The sequence below is a fragment of the Apus apus genome, chromosome 3 (genome assembly GCF_020740795.1).
Source record: "Apus apus isolate bApuApu2 chromosome 3, bApuApu2.pri.cur, whole genome shotgun sequence".
Classification (NCBI taxonomy): domain Eukaryota; kingdom Metazoa; phylum Chordata; class Aves; order Apodiformes; family Apodidae; genus Apus; species Apus apus.
In genome coordinates this window covers 34,992,879-35,016,308 of record NC_067284.1, presented here as the reverse complement: position 1 = coordinate 35,016,308, position 23,430 = coordinate 34,992,879, and the positions used below count along the sequence as shown (strand labels likewise).

Below are 23,430 nucleotides of genomic sequence, written 5' to 3'. Positions count from 1 at the left end.
ATAAGGTAAATAGGCAATCAGTAAATATACCATTTAATCCGAAGATAAGCAATATTCTTATAACTTGATATGCCTTTTAGCAGAGAACCCTCTTAGCACAGAAACAAACTGCAATGCATATGAAATGAGACAAGTATTAAGCAAAGGCAGAATTTCTGATCTCCTAGGAGCCAGAGCTAGATATGCTGCTAAAGTGCTGCTTTTCCTTCCCCAGTATGTCAGTGGAATCAGTCAGGAACTGACAGAGCAGGTATGAGGTATTGTGATAAAGGATCTCCTGGGCAAGTGGCATCAGGCCATTCCTCTGCATCTGTTTGCAATGGTGTTAAATATTTGTTAACCATCAAGGTCAGAAACTTCTGAAGTTGGTTTTAGATAGTTCACTGGTGAGAAAACAACTCAGTGAAAATGCTGACTACTCTTCTAGTATAGACTCGTGTATCCTGGAAACACAAAAAGGCATTAACATGACTAGTGTCAGCCATGCCGTGACTAGCAGCAGTCCTAAGCAGATCTGATGCTTGTGTAACAAGTCAGGCTAATGGAGCTGCAGCCTCACTCACAGCACCAAGACAGCCACAGGAACACAGAAGCTGGGATCTCAACACTCAAAGAGTCCATACTCCATCTTACACAAAAATTAAATTTCCCTTTCAATCTTGGAGATGTTTACCGCATTACATAGAACATATTCATGCAGTTTCATACAACTTAATTTTTCCTCCATTGCTTTTGGGAACCCAAATACAGCAGCAGCAAAATCCGGGGGTGTTTTCATTAATGAAGTGAAGCACATCACAGGAACACAGGTCCTATTATTAACATATCAGCCATCAGAGCTGAAGTTTTCTGGAGCTGTTCAGAGAAGATTCAATAATTGACATAAAGATGACAGCTATACTTGTAAAGACAGATTGTGAGAAAAAAAAAAAGAAACTTTTAGAAAACACACTCTTTCAAAGAGCTTTATTTTGGTTGCACTGTTACAATTCTGAAGTCCCTGTATGCTTACAGTTAAGATTTTTCCCAAATAGTATTTCATAGCTCACCAGGTAAACAGTTTATTCCCTATCAGTCTAGCATAGAAGAATTTATAAAATACAGATTAAGAGACTTTTTAATCTGTACACTTTTCAGATTAGTTCAAGGTCAATTAAAAAAGGAAATAGATTAATTGGCAAAAAGGTGTTGTTACATTTTTAATATATTAGTACAAAATGGCACCAAAGGAAAAAGGTCATTTTAAAGGCTATAAGCATCAAACATCTTGAACAGTTTGCATCAGTTCAACTGATTTCAACTTAATTTCAAATACCACTGTTGAACTTGGAATTGAACTTGGAATCTTCTTTTCTTCAGCTGTATGAAAGACCTCACATACAACTTTGGATCTGTTCATGGAAACTGAATTACAGCAGTTTCAGAACAGTGGCATTCAAACACAGTTAAGAAGTTGGGAATTTCTATTCTTCCCAGTAAATCTAAGAATTCACAGACTAGAGCTTATTTTCATCTAGCCAAGCTCATTGATGCACACAAACACACCAGATGTGTGCACATAAAACACAGTATTGATGCCAAAACTCAAACAAACAATCCACATAATCACCTCATCCACCCTACCTACCTTTGCAGGCGCTTCCCAGGCATAACCATACTCAATGACAGACACAGAAATATAGGAAGCAGTTAAAAGATTTCAGGCAAACTGAAGGCATAATTCAAAAGCTTCAGTTATAAAAGAGAGGTCGCACCAACTTCAGAAGCCTACATTTTATTTTTGAACCACCCACATCAAATGGGCAGATGAGTGGGATCGAAGGAAAAGAGACAGAAAGACATTTCTAACTTAAAATAAATTCTGAGATGTGAATTTGTTGCCTCAACCAACAACTCAGAAGTTTGTTTTGGCAGCAACATTTAGCAATATCTCAAAAGATATTTAACTGCCCCTTCAAAACAAATTATTAGGAGTTTGATTACCCCTTAAGAGGTTTTCATGTTTAAGCTATTGGAACAGTGTATGATTTGATTGTTTTTCTCTGGCACTCATATGCAAGATGGCAGACAGTTACAATGACAGTAATACTGAAAATGTTACTTCTCAGGTTAAAACAAAAAGTCTTATAAAAAAGTAAGTGTGATGAAGGACAGAACCATTATTTTATTCAGCTTCACAATGAGCAAATGATGACTATGAATTTCCTTTCATAATTTAAATACAATGCTTTCTCCAGACACTTATTTAGGATGAGAGGTAACGGCTTCAAGTTGCACCAGGGGAAGTTCAGATTGGATATTAAGAAAAATTTCTTTACTGTGGTCAGGAATTGGAACAGGCTGCCCAGGGAAGTGGTGGAGTCATCGTCCCTGGATATGTTCACAAAATGTGTAGATGTGGCACATGGTTTAGTGGGCATGGTGGTGTTGGATTGACAGTTGGACTTGATGAACCTAAGAGGTTTTTTCCAACCTTAATGATTTTATGATCTTACAGTTAACCATATGATGATTACAATAGCCAATACTACAACAGCAAGTATAATAATGAGGATGCACATCTTCTTTCGGGATCTTTGCTGCCAATAGAGGAAAAAAAAACAAAAAGTTGATTGGAAACTGTACCATCACATCAGAAGACTAGTCAAATGCTTTTATGGTCCTACTGCTTGTGCAATCTAACTAAATCGCATCCTTACTAACAACAAGACATATAAAACTGTTCAAGAAAAAAAGAGCCAGGTTATCCACAACTTACTTTTCTGGCTATATTATTCAACAGAATTATTTCAGTGTTTGGTCTCTGCTGCAAGACACACCTAACAGAAGCTTGTCAAGGTCTCAACAACTTTCTTTTGAGATCAGAAGATACTCATCCTTACCTCCTCAAGAAAAAGCATAAAGTTTTTTCATTTTAAATTTCAACCAGAAAATGCACCACCTTCCACAGAAAATTTTGGCTGCTATTATTTTTTTTCTGAAGTTTGTCAGTATCAAAATAGAAGCCACCAACCATACTTAATATGCCAATTAATGCCACCTAGAATACAGTTCAAGGATGCATCCACCCCTTTCCCCCTCCTGCTTCTGAAATCAGTAGGCAGTCCTTCAGACATTTTGTCATTGATTTACTGTCCTGGCTACTACTACTAACACACATAAGAGGATTAAAAAAAAAAAAAAGAAAATAGTCTAAGGACTAATTCTGACCTAAGAGGGAAGCTTTATTACTAATAAGATTATTTCTAATAAGTTCCAAAAATGTTATAAAGTGGCATTTAAAGATATTTAAATGGCTTTGCAAAAAAGTTTGAGACTTTGAAATACGTCTTTAACAGCAGTGTTGCAGGTAACAGAGGCTGCAGATACAGCTTTGACATTTCAGACAGCAAAAATTGGTGCTAACTGGAAGGGTCTTCCTAAGACTTCCCTGTGTATCTTCCCTACCCCTCCAGTGATCTTTAGAGGCATGCTTCTCCATGCACAGGAACCTTTTAGTTCTTGAGCTGAAAAAGGAGCAGTTTATTTGCATTTTTCTGGGGTTTGTTTTGGGTTTGTTTGTTTTGGTGTTTGTTTTTCTGTGGGGTTGTTTTTGTTCCATTTTGGTTTGGGTGGTTGTTGTTCTTTTTTGTAATAAAAATGTAACTCCAGGTCCTCTGAAACACCCTAATTTTACAGGAAGCCTAAAGCTTTCAGAATCCACTGACTGCTGTTTTATAGTCACCTATAGTCAGAAATACCATTATAGTCTAACATTTAAGTAAGTCTCCAAGCCTCAAGGAAACTGATAAGCAAAATCTGAGCTGCATAAATCCAGACTGCTAAGAAAGGACAGTTACACACAACCGGCAGTTGGCATTGACATTACCTGGTAGTTTGCTGCTCTTGAGAGCTGCTGGTTTGCTTGCTGCACATGTACATCTGCATTTTCTACATTGGCTTCTATGCTGTCTTTATTTTAAAAGGAAAGATTTAAAATTTTGGTTAGTCATAACCCAGCCAAATGTTTGGAATGCTGAAATACTCTTGAAAACATATGTAATAGCTGCCCCCCGACTGCTGGTGTCTTCATCAATATCCAAAGCTTTATACCTTGCATTATGGAAGTCTGACCCATCCTGTATGTATGCCAAAGCTAATTTCTGAACCAGCTGGGCAATGAGACTATTTGAATTGCACTTACCTATCATATCACCCTGTTCATGAATCATCATTCCTAGATCTTTAAAAATTTCATTGATGTCCATAATATCTGCCTGCAAGGAAACAATCATTGCATTAATTGATGTAGCATATTCTATCATCTCTGTACATTTAAATAAAAATACTGCTCCTTCTACTACTGAGTACACATCCACGACTCTTCATACTACAGGACAGAAAAAAGTAACAGCTTTAATAGGTTTATTTGGAAGGCTTTTTTGGTACTCCAAGACCAAGTTTATTATAATCAAATTAACAAAGGGTAAGTACGTGCACCAAGTACACCTCATGTTACATCACAAATAGCACCTCATTGCTGAGGGCTTGTCAACTTTGCTTAAAGCCTATCAATTTAAGGCAAATTAATAAAATAATGCGAATATAGTATTTTGTCTTAGTTTTAGTAATAGGTAATATTAGTAATAAAGACACTGAAATTCCATATGCAGCACAATTTACAGAAATTACCTCCATAATATAGCCAGCCTACTGCACCTATATTACATTATCCTATTACCATTTGGTTACGATGAAGTAATAGATGCCATGTTATCACGGTGCATATTACCTCTTCTTAATTAATGACTGGTATATGATTAGTTTAATTCACTCTATGTTAATGTATGGTGGCAAGAAGGTCATTACTGAAAAATATATACACAGAATGGATTTTGCCACATGCATCAGCAAGACTTACTTCCTGACAAACTCTATTTCCAGCATCTTTCTTGTTGATGGTAGAAATATGAATTCCAGACTGACTGGAAAAATTAATTTTGTCTTCACAGAAATCTCCTGATGGCAGTATGTCATCACATGTGACAATTTTTTTGGGTGTAATCTACACCTTGTTACCTTGTTTTTAAACATTTTTAACGTTTTGACAAGCTCTTTACAACAGTTTGAATGAAACGGAGTATCTGTATTTCCAGAAATGTTCAAAAAAGCCACTAACTAAATTAAGATGTTGAACAATGCACTGGGAATACTTGGGAGGAAAGGTACAATTTTGCTCCATTTATAGTCCCTCTTGAAAATGGTGATACAATAGAACTGCTATGTGTGAAAGAAAATTACATTTTTCCTTGCAATCACATGAGCTCTCTCTTAGTCCATTGCTGAATCACTGAATTTAAACACAGTATCAAAACATGACTTTCAAACAGTAGATTTCCAATGCACATTTTGCATCTAGTGGCAGTATTTGTAGTTTTGAAGGAAAAAAACCCACAACCACAAACTCTAACCTCTCAAGATTAGTGTCTACAATTAATGCTCATGCCGCTATAAAATGCTTTTTCTGTAGAAACATTATAGCATATTCTGCTGTAAAACCACTTGTACTTACCTCAAGCTGCCTAATGGAAGATTCCCTCTCCTCAATAAGACGGAGGTCATCTTCTGTAATTTCTTCATCTTGCACTTGTGCTTGTGGTTGACTATCAAACCAAAAAAACCCCACCCAGAATTGAACAGGCACAATGAGAAATAACTAGGAAGAATAAAACAATGTCGCACATATTTTACATTATCGGTTAAGAAAATGAACGTTTTTACTCTTGCCTGTCTGGCAAACAGGGAAGGTTGAACAGCCACACCTTTGGTATAGGAAGCTGCTGTTGTAGTAACATTGCGTGTAGTGTTGAGCTACCTGATTTGAAATTCTAGGTATGAATACAAGGGCCAAGTTTCTTCTGAATCATAAACTGCAGAGTTTATATCTATCTGAGGCAAAAGCAAGTTAGCCAACAAAACAGAATCTGAGACTTGCAAGCAGTTCTTGGAGAGTATGAAGGCAATGGGAGATCCCAGTAAACAGTGGACCTTTATCACAACTAACAGTTTTAGGCTGTTCACAGGTTAGACTCTGCTTACCTAAGTTTGGGTCTCAGCGCAAACACAAATTTAGGGCAGCTTAAGGAGATGACTAAAGCTGAATCATGGGGGGGAGAGGGGAAGATTATGTTAACTGCTCCTTTTTCTCCCCACCTACCCCACCAAAGCCCCTTCTCCACAGTTGCCCCATGGAAGTAATTGAACAACTTATCCCAACTGCCTCCAAAAAAAAGGCAAATAATGAGGAAAAAAAAAATAAATATATATATATTAAAAATTGGCAGCTGGCTTCCCTGCAGGCCATTTATGATTCTCAACTAGGTTAAGACTTATTACAAATTCAGCTTACCTGTCCCAAGAGACAAGGGTTCCTTCTTTGTAGCTGTCTTCGGGAGCACCCCCCTGATCAGTGTTTAAAAGTATAAATAAAACATTATGGCCCTGACAGGAGCACTGCCAGCATTTCTATAACGAGTCACTATTACAAGTTTTATAGTAAGTCAACTTGAAACTGAAACGTGATTTAACATGTTCGCATTCTCATTTTGCTTTACACGTGGATAAAGCTGAAATACAAGCAAAACCATTCAGCTCAGTAACTGCCTGCTAAAATTTACATGTATAACAATGTGTATTTGGCATAGAGTGAAAAGGCAAAATTCATTTGCCAACAAGGAAGAGCTCAACCTCTCAAGCTCCTCAGCACTTCTCCACTTTAATACTACACAGAAATCTGGCATGTCATTCTTCCCTGTAGGAAAAATCTGTTGATATCTAAAGGTCCAGCAAATTCATTTCAAAACCTACTAAAAATTGCTTTTGCAATATTCTGGCATGAACCCAGGGGCAGTTCATGCCTTTGTGTGACAAAAGCAAGGAAAAATAACAGTTCTTGGGGGAGGGTTATTACAACCTATTTCAGCCTTAACTATAAAATGAGTTGTGTAATTCAGCTATGCACAAAAGTGAGCAAAGAAAGCTTATCATGATGTACTCATAAGTATATAGCACATGTTCTGCTGTATTTGGAGTCAGGTATGAGCCTTAGTAAGTAGCATTACAGAGGAAAGTTTGACATCAAACACCACCAACACATTGTAAACAGAGTACAATGGCCCATTCCCAGATACTTACAGACACCCTTGAGCTGGCTCTTACTCTCGCTACAAAGTCTTTTTCTTTCTCAGCAGCCTGCCTTTGGAGTCTTTGGAAATTTGTTAGCGCTGTGGTGAACTCCCCCACCAGACGGTCTTTCTGTATTTTTCTTTGACGCTATAGGAGAAAAAGTTTTACCAAGTTGAATGAGCTTAGGCTTTTCAAGACTGCCATTTCTAGGCTGATCAAAGCTAAGGCACTCTTGTTAAAAAAAATGGAAATAAACGTAAGGGAAGGCTACCCACAAAACCATTTGCAACTGGGCAGACAAACCTTCCTTCTCTCTTGGATCACATAACTCTGTCATAGTTTAAGGAATTTAAAGAGGAAATCAATGTGTTTAGTTTCATGTAACAGCTGAAAATGAGAAATGGGCACGGATAAGAAAACTTCTACCTTCCTTAGAATCTGTTGCATATAAAACCTGCTGTTTAAGTGTGAAATATTTTGATACCCTGGACACTAAAATATACACAGGTGACTGACTGGGGAAAAGTGTGGAAAAGAGGAATAAGCAGGGACAGAACACTCCACATGTATTTTAAATAAAATACATTTGAGTGGCATCCAAAAGTGGGTTCGAATTCCCCCTTGAGTGTTTAAAAACTTGTACAAAAATACCTGTTCTAACCTTTCAAGATTTTTTTTTTTTTAATTTTTTTTTTTAAGATGCAGGGGATGGAAAAGAAATACTGGGCACTCAGGAGAGGCTTCACCGTATTTCCCTAAGTGTACAGCAACCCTTTCTTCCAAATTTCTGAGAAGCTATAATTTGCCATTCATCAGTCTTATTTATGCACATGAGAGGTAGATTTGATGAAGAGGCTCATAATAAAAGGAGTAAAATTCAACAGTATAACTAACATCTCACTGTCACCTTTTCAGCTCCAAGATACAGAAACAGAGAAACCATAAAAAACCAAAACTAAACAAAAACAACTGCAAACATACTTTGCCTGAACTAGAGGTTATATTCCAAGATCAAGTTTTGACACTTATGTTAGAAGTTTACACCTCGACATGATGAGCACACGTGGATCATGACCTGCCATTTGAATTCAGTGTTTCAGGACAATTCATTTTCCTCAAGGCTACTTGGTAATCAGCCACAGACCAGGCAAGTTTAGTGACAATAACCTGAATCCATTTTTCTGTGATCCTATTGCTTTTCCTGTATCTAAGTGACAGATTTTGCTAGGATAAGAAACCAGAGGATGGCAGGCAAGATTGTGCTAATGAAAACTGCCACTTCACATGTTACCTCCTGTGGAGATTTACACAGAGCTGGGAAAGAAAGTTTTAAGACTGCACAAGTTGCTATTTTAGCAACAGCTCCTGTCTACTGCCCATTAGAAAGGAAAAGCCTGTGGACATACATGGCATTTATGCTAATTTGAGTCATGCAGAAGAGAACTACTGTGCTTAATCAAATAATTTGGACAGAGGGTGAACAGGTCTAGCCACCTGCCCTGCAAGGGCTTTTGGCACACAACTCCTTGCCCCTGGAAGCAGAGTTAGCACCACTGCAACAGATTACAAAATGTCCAGCTACCTGAAATCACTGGCACAGCACACTGCCTTGATTCCTACCTGAAAGTCAGCCTAGCTCATTCCTGATGAATAAAAACAACTTTGGAACAAGTCTGGACTGCAACAACATTTTCTTGCGTTCTAAGTGTCCCTGTTGTGCAAATGTATTGACTAGCAAAACAGCACTTTGAAAGCCTGGTGAGGAGCACAAAAATAGGCATGCAGAAGTGAAGTCATTCAAATAGTCAACATGAGCTGACATGACAGTCAAACAAGCCATGCTCCATACCTGTTCACTCGTTGCAGGCAAGGATCCAAACTCTTTAATGTATTTGTCAGTTTCTTTGGCAAGCTGGTTGGTGTATTGCTGCTTCTGCTGCCTAAAACCAAATGCAATGTTTCATTAGGGACCATTGGGTTACTTTGTTTGAATGTCACTGATTGTCAGAAAAGCAACAGTAATAAATGTTTCTGTAAAGTGTACAAAGCCATGTTTATTATGTTCTTCATGGTAGAGGTGTGATGCCATGGATTCTAGGCAGGGCAGATGCTGAAGAAGGTCCTCAGGGTGACAGCATCATTACTCACTTTTCTTTTTTCTTTTTCTTTTTTTAGGTTTCTTTTTCCCCTCTTAATGTGTAGCAATAGCTTTCTAGTTATTATGAACATCTAAACATGCTTTTCATAGTCCTTTTGATGTTGATCAATAGTTGGAAACAGCTGGTCATTTCTGAGTTCAGAATAACTGTAGAAAGACCAAGTTTTTTTCTGTGTGGCTTGAATATAATTACGACACCACTGTCAGTGAAGGTCAATTCCTAATAGTTCCTGGGAAGCTTATCCAAAAGGGATCTGTATTCTCCCATGATACAATAGCTATGAACTTAGCTAAAAACTTAATTGTTTACTAATAGCTTCAACAGTGTTTAAAAAAACCCTTGTCTTCAACAACATTTCTATTTTTTTTTGGTCTTTTTGCTTCTGATACTATCACACGCTCCTTTACCAATCTTCATATTATTTTCCTGGAGCATCTCAAACTCTTCACCCGCTTTTGCTTCCTCCTCTCCAGCATATAAAAACAGGTATTATCTGGAAAGCTACTAGCAAACAATCAACATCAACATTTAAAATAATCAAGTAACTGTTCAGATAGATGCCCACATGAAAGGAAGGGCCAAATGTGAAAAAGGAACAGATGTAAATGTATGGAAGCTTACCATATGTATTACCTCCATTACAAAGGGACTGGAATGTGTCCTTCACAACAGTTTCTATCCAGTTTGGTTGTGAATTTGTGCCTAGATTCTGTCTAGTTATTGCATAAACTGTGTATGTTGACCTTACCTATTCACAATCTCCAGTGGGATGTCTATACCTGGCTAAAGTTAAGGGCCCTGAACTTGGACTATTGTAAAGCACTTTGGCTGTTCACACAGAATTAATGTGAAAGACCTCCTCCCATTATTCAACAGCCACAGTGTGGCACTAACCACACTGAAGACTGTCAACTCTCTCACCAACAGGGTTAGCACAACACACTGCTTACCTGCAGTTATGATGCTGAGACTACTGTGGTAAAGGAGTTTAATGGGAAAAAACCCTTCATACCATGCAGAAAACTGGAGAGCAGCTGACTGTCTTGGCCAGTGGCATATTAATGAAGGTCTACCTTCAGGTAACTGAACTATAGCGCAGCACCTGCTTGCACCTTACTTGGCTTATGCTTTTCTAGTACTTCTGGTGCAAGTTTATTTTATAATCTCATCCTGTATTGTGTCTTTCATCACTAAAAAGATTTTCTATTCTCTTCTCCAGTACAACATCTCACAAAAAAAACCCCAAAACCCAATACACTCAATACCTTGTGAAACTTACACAGATTTGGAGAGGACTGGGGTGGAAGGAGGTGGTGTTTGTTCTTTCTTAAAACCATGATATTGCTTTCTGGTCCTGCCTCTTTTCCTTTGCTGACATAGAGCACAGGTTTTACAGATGTATGGATACAGGGAATGTACATGAGTAAACCAACAGACTCTAGTTTACAAAGACTATCCAAGACGAATTTTTTAAAAAAGACATCTCAACATTTACATTTCCTGCATTTCTCTACACTTGCTTTGCTCGGCAAGATCGAGCACTCTGCCTAACAAAGAACCACCTCATCATCTACCAGGAGCTTGTTTACAATGCGATGAAATTAAACTTTTTCATGTGAAGTACTCACAGCTGTTGCCTCAACTCAGGCGTGTCTTGTGGTGTTCCAAGCTGATGGAGTATTCTTTGTATTTCAGCAGCTGTTTGTGAAGAGGAAGAGAAATGTTAATGGGGCACAGGCAATGCCCACTTAATTTTATGCATTTTTGTTCAACAATTCTAAAGCTATAAAAGTTGACAGAAACTGATACTCAAGACTCTTTCAAGCTACTACAAAGACTCCATGTAAGAAGTCCCAGAAGAACTAGTGAATGGTTTTTGGAAGTCAAAGGCCAGGGTTTCTTATAAAGCATGGGAATGTATTCAAGTGTCTAGGTAGAAACAGGCAATTTGAAGATCAGTTAATAGTGTCACTGTAATGAGTATAAATCGGGCCTTTTAATATCAATTTTTAAAATAAGCAGCATACTTCTTATTCTGATTTAATAATATTTTACACGTAACTTTGGAAAGCCATATGAAAGACTGCCACGACATTACTATACACAAATATTTCAGAACCAGAGCATTAATGAAGAGACAGCAACAAAGCACTCATGGGCTTACAGTACATTAAAAAAAAAGAAAGAAAAAAAGGTCAGGTGTCCATGTTTAAATTGTAATTTCGAGATCCTTACATTTTTAAATATGGGATACAAACCACCAGTGATTTTAAAGTACATTTCATAAAATAGATTAGTTTCCAACTGTAAGGAGTGACATTTATCTAATCTTTATTTTCAGCTTACTATATTTTACCATCACAAGACAAAACAAGGAGAAAAATGGACAGATACTTCAAGGATAGGCAGTTTATCACACTGCAAAACTAATATCCTCGATGTGCTTTATCTCAGCTTAACACCCTCACATCTTCTAAAACAACATAATACATACGCAAAGAAACTTATTCTTCCTTGATCTCTGCTAGTAGATTTTTCTTCCCTGTATTTCTGTGGCCCTCTTCAGGCAGACTGGTGTACCACACGGTCACTAGGAATTATGACAGTGATTGTGTCATGCTCACTTTACTAGCACATGATCTTTTTTTTTTTTCCTAAATACAGTTAAAATTGCAGTAAAAGTCACCTCTGAGTAATAGAGAAAACCCTAAAGAATAAAAAGAGTATTTTTCCCTACATCACGGAAGAGATCTGTGACAGACAGAACTTCTGTTACAAGAAATTTACCTGTGACTTACGTTAAGCAGTTAGATAAAACTAGAACTCCTTAGAACGTTTTCAGTAATAATGTTACTTCTAATCTTTGTTTCATAACAACTGACCAGTGAATTAGATTACATTTTATTTCCTACACTACTTTAGACAATGTCACACTGTCAACAACTGCTGTAGTCACTTCCTTCTGTGCACACCAAGGTAACAAAGATATCAAAAAAAGAGGAAAGTTAATACTTCAGTTTTGCATGAGGTAAAATTTTAATACTTCAAGATAGAAGTATTTGGGGGAATTGAGTAGACATAAGCTACTAAAGGAATTACTGAGGGGAACAGAACTGTAAGCTGAGTTTCACACAGGTTGTATTATAATTGAGCCTAAAGGCAGCAAATGTGATTTTAAAAAAAAATTTTGTCCACAGCTGCCATCTGCTGCCACACACCAGCCCGGCCCTGCTGGGGCTCCCTCCTGCGGGGCCAGGAGGGCCCCTGTGCTGCTCCTGGGCAGCTGGAGCTGGTCACACCTACTGATAAATACCAACTTGGGTTAATTAAGCCTTCTTTTTATGTCCAGTGTAATGCATTGTTTTAAAACAAACAAACAAAAAGGTAACTGGCAGGTGTTACATTCAACAGCGCTGAATTTTAATTATCTGTAAAACTGAACACAAATTATGCTTTATTTGTTCCAAGGCACTCCCCTTCTGATTCAAGAGCCAAGGTGCATAGGCATTCTGTTTTTTTTTTTACAGGGAGAAGGAAAAAAAAAAAACCAACCCAAACAAACTGCAAGCACAATTAACAGCTGTTTTGGAGACCGAAAAAGTACCGGCGTGTCTTGCCGCCACCTGGAGATGCAGTATGTAACTGCAAATGGGGAACGTAACAGGGTTGTCTTTTAAATAAAAGCTCTCACTCGAAAATGAAACAAAGCCTATACTTAAAATATTCGCATTCCAAGTTAATGAGATATCTATCCTGATTCTAAAATTGAACAAAAGTAGCTAACTGAGGCGAAATTAAAAGCCAACACTATACAGCTACTCGGCTATACAATTCCAGGCAGAAGGAAGCTCATCCCAATTCAGGTCTTGTGATTCAAGAATTTAGCACAAAATTAAAACACATTATATCAACAAGTCTGTAAGTATGCATCAAAAGAGCAAAGTGCTAACAGGCTTTAAAATCTCATGGGGAAAAAATGGAATCAATTAAAGAAGGAAAAAAACAAACAAACAAACAAAAAAACAACCCTGAGTTGACAGCAATTTTTCTGGGCTTCCTCTACTTCAGCATTTTCCACCCTGACCTTTCACATTAAAGGCATTATTCAGAGGGGGGGGAAACCAGCATATTTTTTGTTCATATGAAGCATATTGCTTTGAAAACTGAAACACTGCTTAACTAAGTATGCAAACAGAAAAAAGGTAGAGCAGTAAAAGTAAATTTTGGCCAAATGTCTTCAGCAGCATTCCTGAAACTGTCTTCATAAAAAAGCCAAAAGCAAGTATACCACAGGAAGGAGAGGGAAGCTTGATTTACAGTACAGACCTGCAGGTGGATGAGTCTGTACTCCTTCATATTAAAATAAACATGCCAGAGTGGATGCATACTAAAAAATATATTTCTTTATAGACTTCTAATTCTTGCTTGGCTTGGTTTTGGTTTTTTGTTTGTGTTATCGGTTGTGTTTGGTTTTTTTTAATAGATAGCTTACTGTAGTTACTACTCATTTGGACATCTGATATAATATTATACATATGGTCACAAAACCAGCTAAACTGCAGACATTTGTCCAGACTCCTGAACTTGTACAGCTTTATTGATTAGAAAAAAAATTGAAATAAAAATTAAAATAGGCTTTAAGACATACCCATCTGGATCACCAGGTAAAGTGTTTTGTTCCCTCACATGTACACACAGAGATCTTACAGAAGTTGATTAAAAGCAAGAACTGGCTTTGAAAGTTAGATAAAAGTCAATATTCCTTTCCTCAAGGAACAAGCAGGGCAGCCCCAGCCTCTCCTCCTGAAGGTTAGACTATAAACACCTCTGCTGGCTCCTTCCACTGCCCCAGATGGGAAGAAAGCAGAGAGAGGATCTTGGCAGTGAAGAGGAAGAGCTAAACTGCTGGAAACTTGGGATTATTTTTTATAAAATAGAGACCCCTAAACTCTCAGCTTCACTACTGATGGTAATCTTCCTAATGGTACTGCCTCCCTCCCTTGTCCAGCATTTTACCCCCCTGTGCAGGGGGTTAAGGCTGGTGCATCAAGGCACCTGGCAGCTGCTTTGGTGCCTCCCAATCCATCAATAATGCTCAGTTGTCCTGGAGAGCAAAGCACTTAGGCCCAACTCACATAGTCCTAGCTCTGCATTATAAACATATGGGTAACAGTCAGGGATCAAAGATCAGAGCACAGTTTTGATGGGTTCTGAGGTTACCTCACCCTTTACAGTCTTCCTTTCCCCACTTCCTGATTCTTCTAACTTTCCACGGAGCTCTGAAAGACAGGAGTAATACGACTGCCAGAGGTCCCTCCTGTCCTTCTGGGCATTACCAGTCTCATAACAGAGACTGACTGGATCTTGTGCATGATTTTAATCATGCACCATTTCAATGCCAAGTCTGATGCTTTAGCTTTGGTTCCTTGGGTATGTAGAGCTAGCTGCTGGACTTTGCTCAGGAGCTGCAGAAGGGCACACACAGTGTGCCTGCAGGCTTTCTTCACCAAAGTCACCAGGATATAACAATAGCCTCCATCAGAGGCATGTTAACTCTGGCAGCCACAGCTATGCTGAAGATCAGGGTAGTTGTTTGCATATAACAAAGATAACAGCTCTTTCAGGGCTCATACTGCAACCCTGGAGGAACACCACCTTGCCAACTGCAAGCTGGCAATGAGCCCCTGCAGAAGCCTAGTCCCCTGGGGGAACTGGGCAGCACAGGAAGCAGGGTGCATGATAGCACCCAAATAAACTGCATTTTCTCCAGTCAACTGCTGTCTCACATGCAAAAGAAAATAATCTCACTTTTTCCACCTGAAAATGAGTCCTGTATCAGAAACAACACTGTATTAGTAAAAAGGCTTTTCACTTGTTTTTTGTGGCATTCCTAATCTAGATCTCATAATACATAACTAGTAGCTCATGAAAGCTACTCAGCTGCTCCCAGATCAGTCACATGCTCAGGAACAGGTCAGACATGGTTAATGATGAGCCAGAGAAACAATTAGGAAGCAACCTGAATTCCTACAGAGAAAATTGTTTAAGAGTCAGCTCATGTTTACTGTTACTAAGCCAAACAGTGGTTCCATTTCCAGTCAGTGGAAGGTCTCCCTCTAGATAAAGAGAAAAACAAAAATGGGAACAGAAAAAGTAGTAATATTGTCTCATATAAAAATAATCCTTTTCTCTACACAACTTACAGGACTAGTGAAATTTACATGGGAAATATTTACATTATTTAACAGGTAGGAGTACTTGGGAAATATGTTCCTGCCAGATCTGCAATACATTCTACTTTTTCCATAGATAAATACATATGTCACATAGTGGATCACAGAGCTGGCTTTTAGCTGACTGGGAAAGAAGTAAGTTTCATATCCTTTCACCTCATGTTCCCTTGCGTTTTAGCTGCCCCTGCAAAGCTGTTCCACTATCACAAGTAAATCCATATTGACATAACTGCTGATTCTGCTCCTTGAACATGAAAATCTTGTATGATAGTAAACAAGTTTCAAGCTTAATATAAATATACAAAAAACCCAAATTAATAAAACAAAAACCAAAACGAAAACAACTTCTTGCTTCTAAGAACACACAAGCAAAGTTAACCCCAGCTGAGAATTAGCAATCTCTGTACAGGCTGTAACACCATAGTGCTACTGCAGAAGCAAATGTAAAAAAAACCCCTCCAAATCTTTGAGTGCAAATCCTGATGTTTGAAAAGCAAAGAACTAAAGAACTAAATCCCTAGCATGAGACATGAGAAACTGAGGATGGCCTTACTTTAGAACAGTTACCAGGAACTCTGGACACAGAAGAGAAGCTTCCCCAGGTTACCTACAATCATCAACTGTCTTTCCTTCATTCTACTCAACATTTGGAAAACTAAAACTCTGAGCTCTCACATTGCCATGACCAAGCTTATTGCTGCTTTACAGCTGGAGAGTGAGGCGACATATATCCCACAGAGTCCTAAAGAGAAGGTCACAACACAGAAGCATGAAATTGGGGGGAAAAAAAAAACAAGCAGCATGTTTAATGAGTGCTGCTTATTACCCCTTTGCAGCCTGGAACCTCTTATATTCTTGAATTACAGCCACACAACAGCAGTTTCACACCCACGGTTTAGCACTTGGACAGTGTTACAGTTCAAGCCAGACCCACCACGCTGCCCAGTTTCATAAAGTTCCGGTCTAATGCTTCCACAGGAAATATGGTATCCACTGGGTGTGCTTGGAAAAAAAAACTGACAACAACAGGAGCAACAAACACCAAGGCGTTGTACTAGGGAAGACAAGAACCAGACAAGCAGGCAGGGCGAGTACAATGAAACCTGCCTTCAAGAACAGCAAGGCTTGGACCTGGCACAGGAAGATGGAGCAGAGCAGGAGGAGAGCTCCAGCTGCTCCTGAATAGTAACTACTATGGTGAGGGGCCCACCCATGCCACTATCTGTCCTTGAAAACAGACAGACAGGGTTTCTGTCACTGCCTAAGATTCACAGGACTAAAGCTAACAATGGAGACTTAAAGCCAGAGATTTCCAGAGATTTTCCTAGTTCCTGAGCCCAAGGAGATTAAACAGAATTTAGCAAAGTGTTTGTTCCTTCCCGTGCACCAAATGCAAAGCCTGCTCCACAGAGGCACAGGCTCAGCTATGGCTTCATATGGCAAATAAGCAGTGTATGCAACACCAGCGCAGTCACCATTCAGAAATGCTTCATCAAAGACCTTACATGTGCTGCCACTGGTTAAGTAAACATGAAGAAATCTCCTACTTGCTTCCAACTGAACAAGTGAGTCGACAAACGGCAAATACAGTTACAGATTAAGTGGTGTGGAATCTAATAAACTTCAGAGTCACTTCAGAGCAGGTTACTGGAAGAGAAGAACTATTTTTTTAATTTACACCAGTTTAAACTGTTTTTTCTCAGGGATGACAAGCTTCTTCCATTTATTCAAATCCAATTCAACGTGCTTTCTTTCTGCACTTCAACTGAAAGTACTTGACTAAATATGGACAGATGCTGCATAAAACATTCCTGGATCAATCTTTTATAAAAGCTTATATATAGCAACCTAATGTTGCAATAAATACAGCAGACTGGATTTTTTTGTATGAGTGTAAGTGCCTCTTTAAAGCTCCTAGTTTAATTCATACCCACTGAGGATTTAAAACAAATTACACTGTCATTGTGCTGTACGATTCGCTATCCCTACTTTAACCAAGAGGGAAAGTTCACTAGATTAATCAAATCCAATACACCAGTCAAGACTCCAATTTAGTACACAGCAGCCCCATGCCCGAGAGCTCACCTAATTGGAATTAAGTATCTAAAATCTTCAGCAATACAGTTTTAAGTTATTTGCTTTATTATATCTTAATTCAGTGTTTAAGACCAGAAAAAGATAAAACACTGGGGCACAGAAACAGTAACTGAAGTATGTATGGGAAGAAGAAAACAAAATGAGGACAGGGATTAAGATTGTTCTCAGAGCTCTAAGGACTGAAGACTTGGTAAGTACATAAGAATGGGAAAACACCAAGTCTTGTGCCCTCTCCTGTTGAATTTTATTAGAGCTTCTAGCATTTCTAAATGGAATCATGTCCCCAAGTGATTAAGAACCTCAGTAACAATTTCTGGAGTTCAGGACCTACCCGCAGTTTTTTCAGTGCAACTGTCATTATTTCATGCTGGTTTACTACCATTTACAACAGTCTTCCAAGGACACTGGGAAGTGGGATTGAAGTAGTGCCTGCTCTTCTAATATGAGCATAGAGCACACTAAATACACATTAAGTGCACAGTAAATGATCATGTGATCAATTATTACAGCTCAGCCCAGGGGAAATCATTAAATCAAGTTCTAACCACTTCATAACCTAAAATGTCCCCAATAACTCCCTGAAACCCCAAAGTTTGAACATTTCTCTAAAGAATATTCATAACTAAGTTATGAAAATGATGCATGATTGTGCAGCAAACAGTAGCTGCACAAACACTATAAACCCAACCCACCTACAGGAAGAAAGCTTTTTTTAAGAGGTCAGGTCATTAACACAGGCAGCTAACTGAGGAGACAATATGGAAGCAAAGACATGCAACGCCTCACAGACTGGTTGACACAAGAAAGAAGCAGTCAGTCCAAGGGTCACTGGCAGCCAACCACTGACTGGGGTTTATTCTGAGCCCGAAAAGGAGTGCAGCCTCCTGTACAGCAGTTCAGTAGATTTCACAGAAGGCTCTCTGGATGATCCAGCTGCCATACCATCTCCTCCTGTTCTCAAGGAGGAAAATCCAACAGAACTAACTGGAGTAAGTATTTTAAGTACCTTAGAGAGGCTCTTAAATGTAACGCTCTAGAGACAGGAAGGAGCCAGTTCACCTTCCCCTTTCTGCTGCAAATCTGGGCTGGTTTGCAAAAGTTGTCTTTTCTAGGAGAGTTCATTTATGCTTACTCCATCAGAAAAAGCAACAGATGCAGATAAATTGTGGATGTCTTCCATAGTCACCTTGATATTTACACATTGCACAGCAATTTTACAATTGCTATTTAAACGGCTTCTGAACTAGGATGGCTTAATTTCCAGAGCTCTTCTGTCCCACCACCCCCAAAGTAGTTAACTAAGGCAGAGCAAAATAGAGTAGGACAAGGAAAATTCTGCCTTTTGCTGCACAAATTAGCAGAAATAGCACTCTGAGGTGTACACAAAAGACACTAGCATAAATAAATTCTTGCTCCTCTTTTGCAGTGTCATCCACATAAGAGACTGTTTTTATGCCATTTTCCACAGAACCAAAATATTTTAACAAACAAGACAAAACACATAAAATACTAGCAAACTCTACAAATTAATAAACAAGCCTGTGAGGCATATTACTTTAAATATATATTCTACTTTACAGAACAAGGCCTTTAGGAACAGCATGCAAACAATTCATGCTTGAAGTTTTCAGAATCAGTTTATTTCTGAAAGAACTGTGGGCTTCATGACTTCACCTGATTGCAGAAAGACAGGCACTTAGAAAGAACCAAAATATCTGAATTTCTACTCCTATTATCCTTCACATTCAAGTTTTGATTTCGATACAGGAGATTCAAGTTCAATTCCTCAGCAGGTGCTTAAAACATCTAAACAACCAGCCTTTACTGAAACTTCATCCTAAATCAAATAATCTTTTTTTTTTTTTTTTCCAATTAGTATCTTCCCACACAGTTAAATTCTGGTTAACAGCAGCTAATCAGAAACTTTTGACAATATCAACATGAGAAGTCTCAACAAGCTCTGCTTTCTATTTGCTTAAAAAACACACCTGTACAAAACCGCATTTTAAATATAGACACAACAGAACTTTCTTTTCATACAGGCTCTGATTTCAACACCTCAGCAATTTAATTTGATTTTCACTTGCCCTTTTGTATCTTTCTTCAGCTAAAGAATAATCATGCAAATCTGTTGGTGTTACAAACAGCAGCAGTTTTTCATGAAGGTTTCAGCCTGTTTTTTAAACCACAACAAAAAGGCATATATCAGAACTCTGTATTCTTCAGGATTTAATCTATGTTTATAATTTTCTACAGTTACATGAAGTGAAAGCTAAAGTCATATGATGGATGCAATTCAACTCCCATTTTAACTATGTATCAATGAAAATACTGGCTTACACAAAACTTAGGATCCAACAGATATTAGATAAACTTTCTGTCACAGGAAATGTATCACATGACAGAGGGAACTCTGCTGGCAGAAGCTGACCTTCTGGGAATGTGCTCCATATGAATTGGTGTTTGTGCTACTTTAACAAACATAAAAGAAAGTCCTTATGAAAGCAAGAGTCCTCATGAGAAAGAATCTCTCAAAGCTTGGCAGATTCCCTCTAGCTGTATGTGGACTGTGACTACTGAATTTAATTTTCTTTTCATTATCTTGCACTATGCAGAATGTGTTTCTCCAGCTAGGCTGATTTTCAGTGTGCATGAACAAGTCAAATGCTCTATCATTGACCTTGCCAATACTGAGCAAGGGTAGATCATGCTATTCTTACTGGCTTTGCAACTACCACTGCACAAAATATAGAGGGAACATGAATGCCTCACTTCAGTTAGCACAGGTTCTGTAATTGTTTGATTACAGTTTGCAAACCAGAAATACCCTAAAACTCAAAGACTGGGTGTACTTTATCAATTTCAGGCTTTGTTCTGTGTTCCCAGGCAAAAGGCAGCATTCTAAACTGCTTCTAAACCAACACCTCCCTAACCCCAGCTTAATCTGCCAGTGGAGACATGACAGTGACCTATCTAGCCTGTACCATTCTTTCTTTCCTTCAGGGATTGCAGAGTGACATATTTGGAAGCTCCAAAGAAAACACTAGGAGCAAAACGAAAGAAAAGGTGTACCAAGTCTGCTTCCTCAGTGACCCACACATGGGAGAGAGACTTGAGAAGAAGCATGCTGGAGGAGGAAAAACCAATGCTGGTTACCTCTTGCACAGTGTCAGAACAAAAGTCCAGTCCTTCCAGCTGAGTAAAAGAGGCTTTTGCTCCTCTAACTACATCCTTTCTGCTCTTATTACTATGGAGTTCTCCCTGTAGATGAATGCAAATCCCATTTTGCTCCCTTTCGGGAACATTTTTTTAAACAAAAGGCTTTCTCTTTTTGCTACACACAGAGAAGCAAATATTTTAAAAGGCAGGAAACTGTCAGATTTCAAAGAACTGCTCCCCCTCATCTTCACAGTTGTATGAAGTCTGAAAGGTTTAAACTTAGGCTTTTTGGTTGTTTTGCTTATTCTACTTTCATCTTTCTATTTGTTGAAAGATCAGATTTCTTCTCCAATTTTCTACATGCTCTTCAAGAAGAGGAGGAGGCAAAAGAAAGAAAGAATGAAAAATAACATCACAGAGTTGCTGTAAATGAGCAACCAACAGGAAATATTTCAAGGAAATACTGAAAAAAGTAATTGCAAGTTAATCTGCCATTTAAGTGAGAGTGCAACCTGTGAAACCCCATTCTGAAACTAAAGCTCCTTCAGTAAACACTGATTAAAATACCTTGATAATGGATTCTACATTTACAAAGCACAGACAGGATGGAGATCTGTACCCTACATCATTCCTTATAATCTGTTCTCCATATTCCATATTCAGGAAGTTGGGAACAAACCTCAGACATCTTTAATTTCATTTTTCAATAGTCCAACACAATGTTTGTCATCTAGATCTTATAATCAGATGTAAGATAGGCCTGGAATGAGAATTACAATTACTTTGGACCAGATTCCAGACAGACATTTAAACTTTAATCATAAATTGTGTTCTAGTAACACAGAAATTTAGCAGCTGCCTAAGCCTAAGAGGTGCCGAAGCTCATCATACACTTAATTGGTTTTACCATTTCAATCTGAACCTTCCCTAGCTGTTTGCAGATCTGCTTCTCATCACTGCTAACACAGACCTGAAACCAAGCCAGGGAGACACGGCTGGCAGCATCGCTGACCTCCCTGAGGTTCAGCACACAGCACTGCAGCTCACTCAACCACATGTGATGGAGGCTCCCCAGGTATTACAGCTCTGCTCAGAAAGGGTCACATGGACCCTCTACAAGTGCTTGGAGTGGGTCTGAGAGCCTGACTCTCACTCTCCTGCCTGAGGCCTGCAGCTCTACAGCCAATGGCAAGAAGAGCCTAGAGTTCTGCAGTTCCAGATTCTCACTGCAACAGTTTTAACAAAAGGCACAGAGAAATGCTCTGCAGACTAGTTCCATAAATCTCAGCTTAGAGATATTGTTGATAAGCAAAACATGAGTTTCAGGCTGAGGAAAGTAGACTCCACTCCCTAGATGTTGCTAAGTGATGTTATCATTTATTTCTGCAGAAATGCTGGAAACACAAAACTGAGCACAGATTCTTCTTTAAAGAACAGCTGAAAGAACCTTCTTTCCATGGAAGCTCTGGGTTTGGGAGCCCAAACACATATAGGTGCCTTCCAGGCTTAGGTTTCCAAGAGAGTTGAGAGTGCAGACTGCAGTGAATGCTACTTCCCATTAGCTAGCTCAATTGTACCTTCAAGATCCTAAAAATGACCCACCAAGCCCACTACAGGTAACTTTTACTGTAGTAGTTCACCAGCAGCTCAAGTGAGACAGAAGCAATTTACAGCTCTTAACACATCTCCAACATAACAATCAACAGCATGATGGGATCAAGAAATCAAGATCAATAAAGTCTGTTCTTTAAAGTTAAAAAGGTGCTAAGCCAACCGAGCTGTTACCTGACACAAATATAGGTCCTCTCCATTACCACAGAACAATCCAGAGTAAAAAGAATACTACCTTGCAACTGATACAATTATTTAAGTGGTGTGTCTCCCCAGCTGAGGGATGAGCTCTGCTTGTCAATCAGTAACAGTGGGCTACATGAACTAAGAAAGAAGGGAGGTGAGGATCACGAGTATGAATACGACAGCAGGATCATGTGGATGCATTATGCAGTGTGAGGCATTTTATAGACATATTTTATCTTGTCTATGCATAGCGTATTAAGAACAGCTAATCAAGAACCAGAATAAATTTATTACTTGGAGGGTGTCTGTAATAATTCAACCTTGACAAAATGTTACAGTAAAGATTGTTGTTCCGACCAACACTGCTTGCTGTAAAACCCTGGTGTGTTACGAAATCTCAGCAGCACAGTGTTGTCAAATTCAGGAAGTTCTTTTGTATTTCTCCCACAAGTTAAAGGGCCAGCTTCTAGCTGGAAGAGCTAGCTTCCTTTAAACTAGCCTCTATCTTATCTGTATCTCTGTAGCAGTATTCAGTTTGCTGGCATGATAACTAAAGCATGAATTAGTTTTGAGGGACCTCCTGAAAAGGTTCAGTAATCTGAAACGTAATTCTTGTACTCTATTAATCTCACTCTGAAAATCAGAATATCCACCCAACTCAATTAAACCAAGAAGATTTCAGATGTGCTGACATATCTCACAAATGCTAAGAATTTCTGGATGGAGCACAAAATCAATTCAACTGCTTGGAAGGAAAAGCATGGATTTAGGATCAAGATACTTCTCTTCCCCTCCCTCCCTAACCAAGATGATGAATTGCA

General features: G+C 38.7%; 1 protein-coding gene across 1 annotated transcript in view; it reads right to left on the bottom strand.

Moving 5' to 3' along the window:
• Nucleotides 1-951: 951 nt before the first annotated feature.
• STX7 (syntaxin 7) overlaps nt 952-23,430 on the bottom strand; it is a 32,338-nt gene continuing 9,859 nt past the window's right edge. Inside the window, exons 3-10 of the mRNA XM_051615153.1 lie at nt 10,952-11,021; nt 9,014-9,104; nt 7,174-7,311; nt 6,389-6,441; nt 5,552-5,642; nt 4,184-4,256; nt 3,869-3,951; nt 952-2,579 (exon numbers count right to left, since the gene is read on the bottom strand). Of these exons, the coding sequence (XP_051471113.1) occupies nt 2,484-2,579; nt 3,869-3,951; nt 4,184-4,256; nt 5,552-5,642; nt 6,389-6,441; nt 7,174-7,311; nt 9,014-9,104; nt 10,952-11,021 (695 nt within the window). The 3' untranslated portion in view covers nt 952-2,483. The remainder of the gene's footprint in view (nt 2,580-3,868; nt 3,952-4,183; nt 4,257-5,551; nt 5,643-6,388; nt 6,442-7,173; nt 7,312-9,013; nt 9,105-10,951; nt 11,022-23,430) is intronic.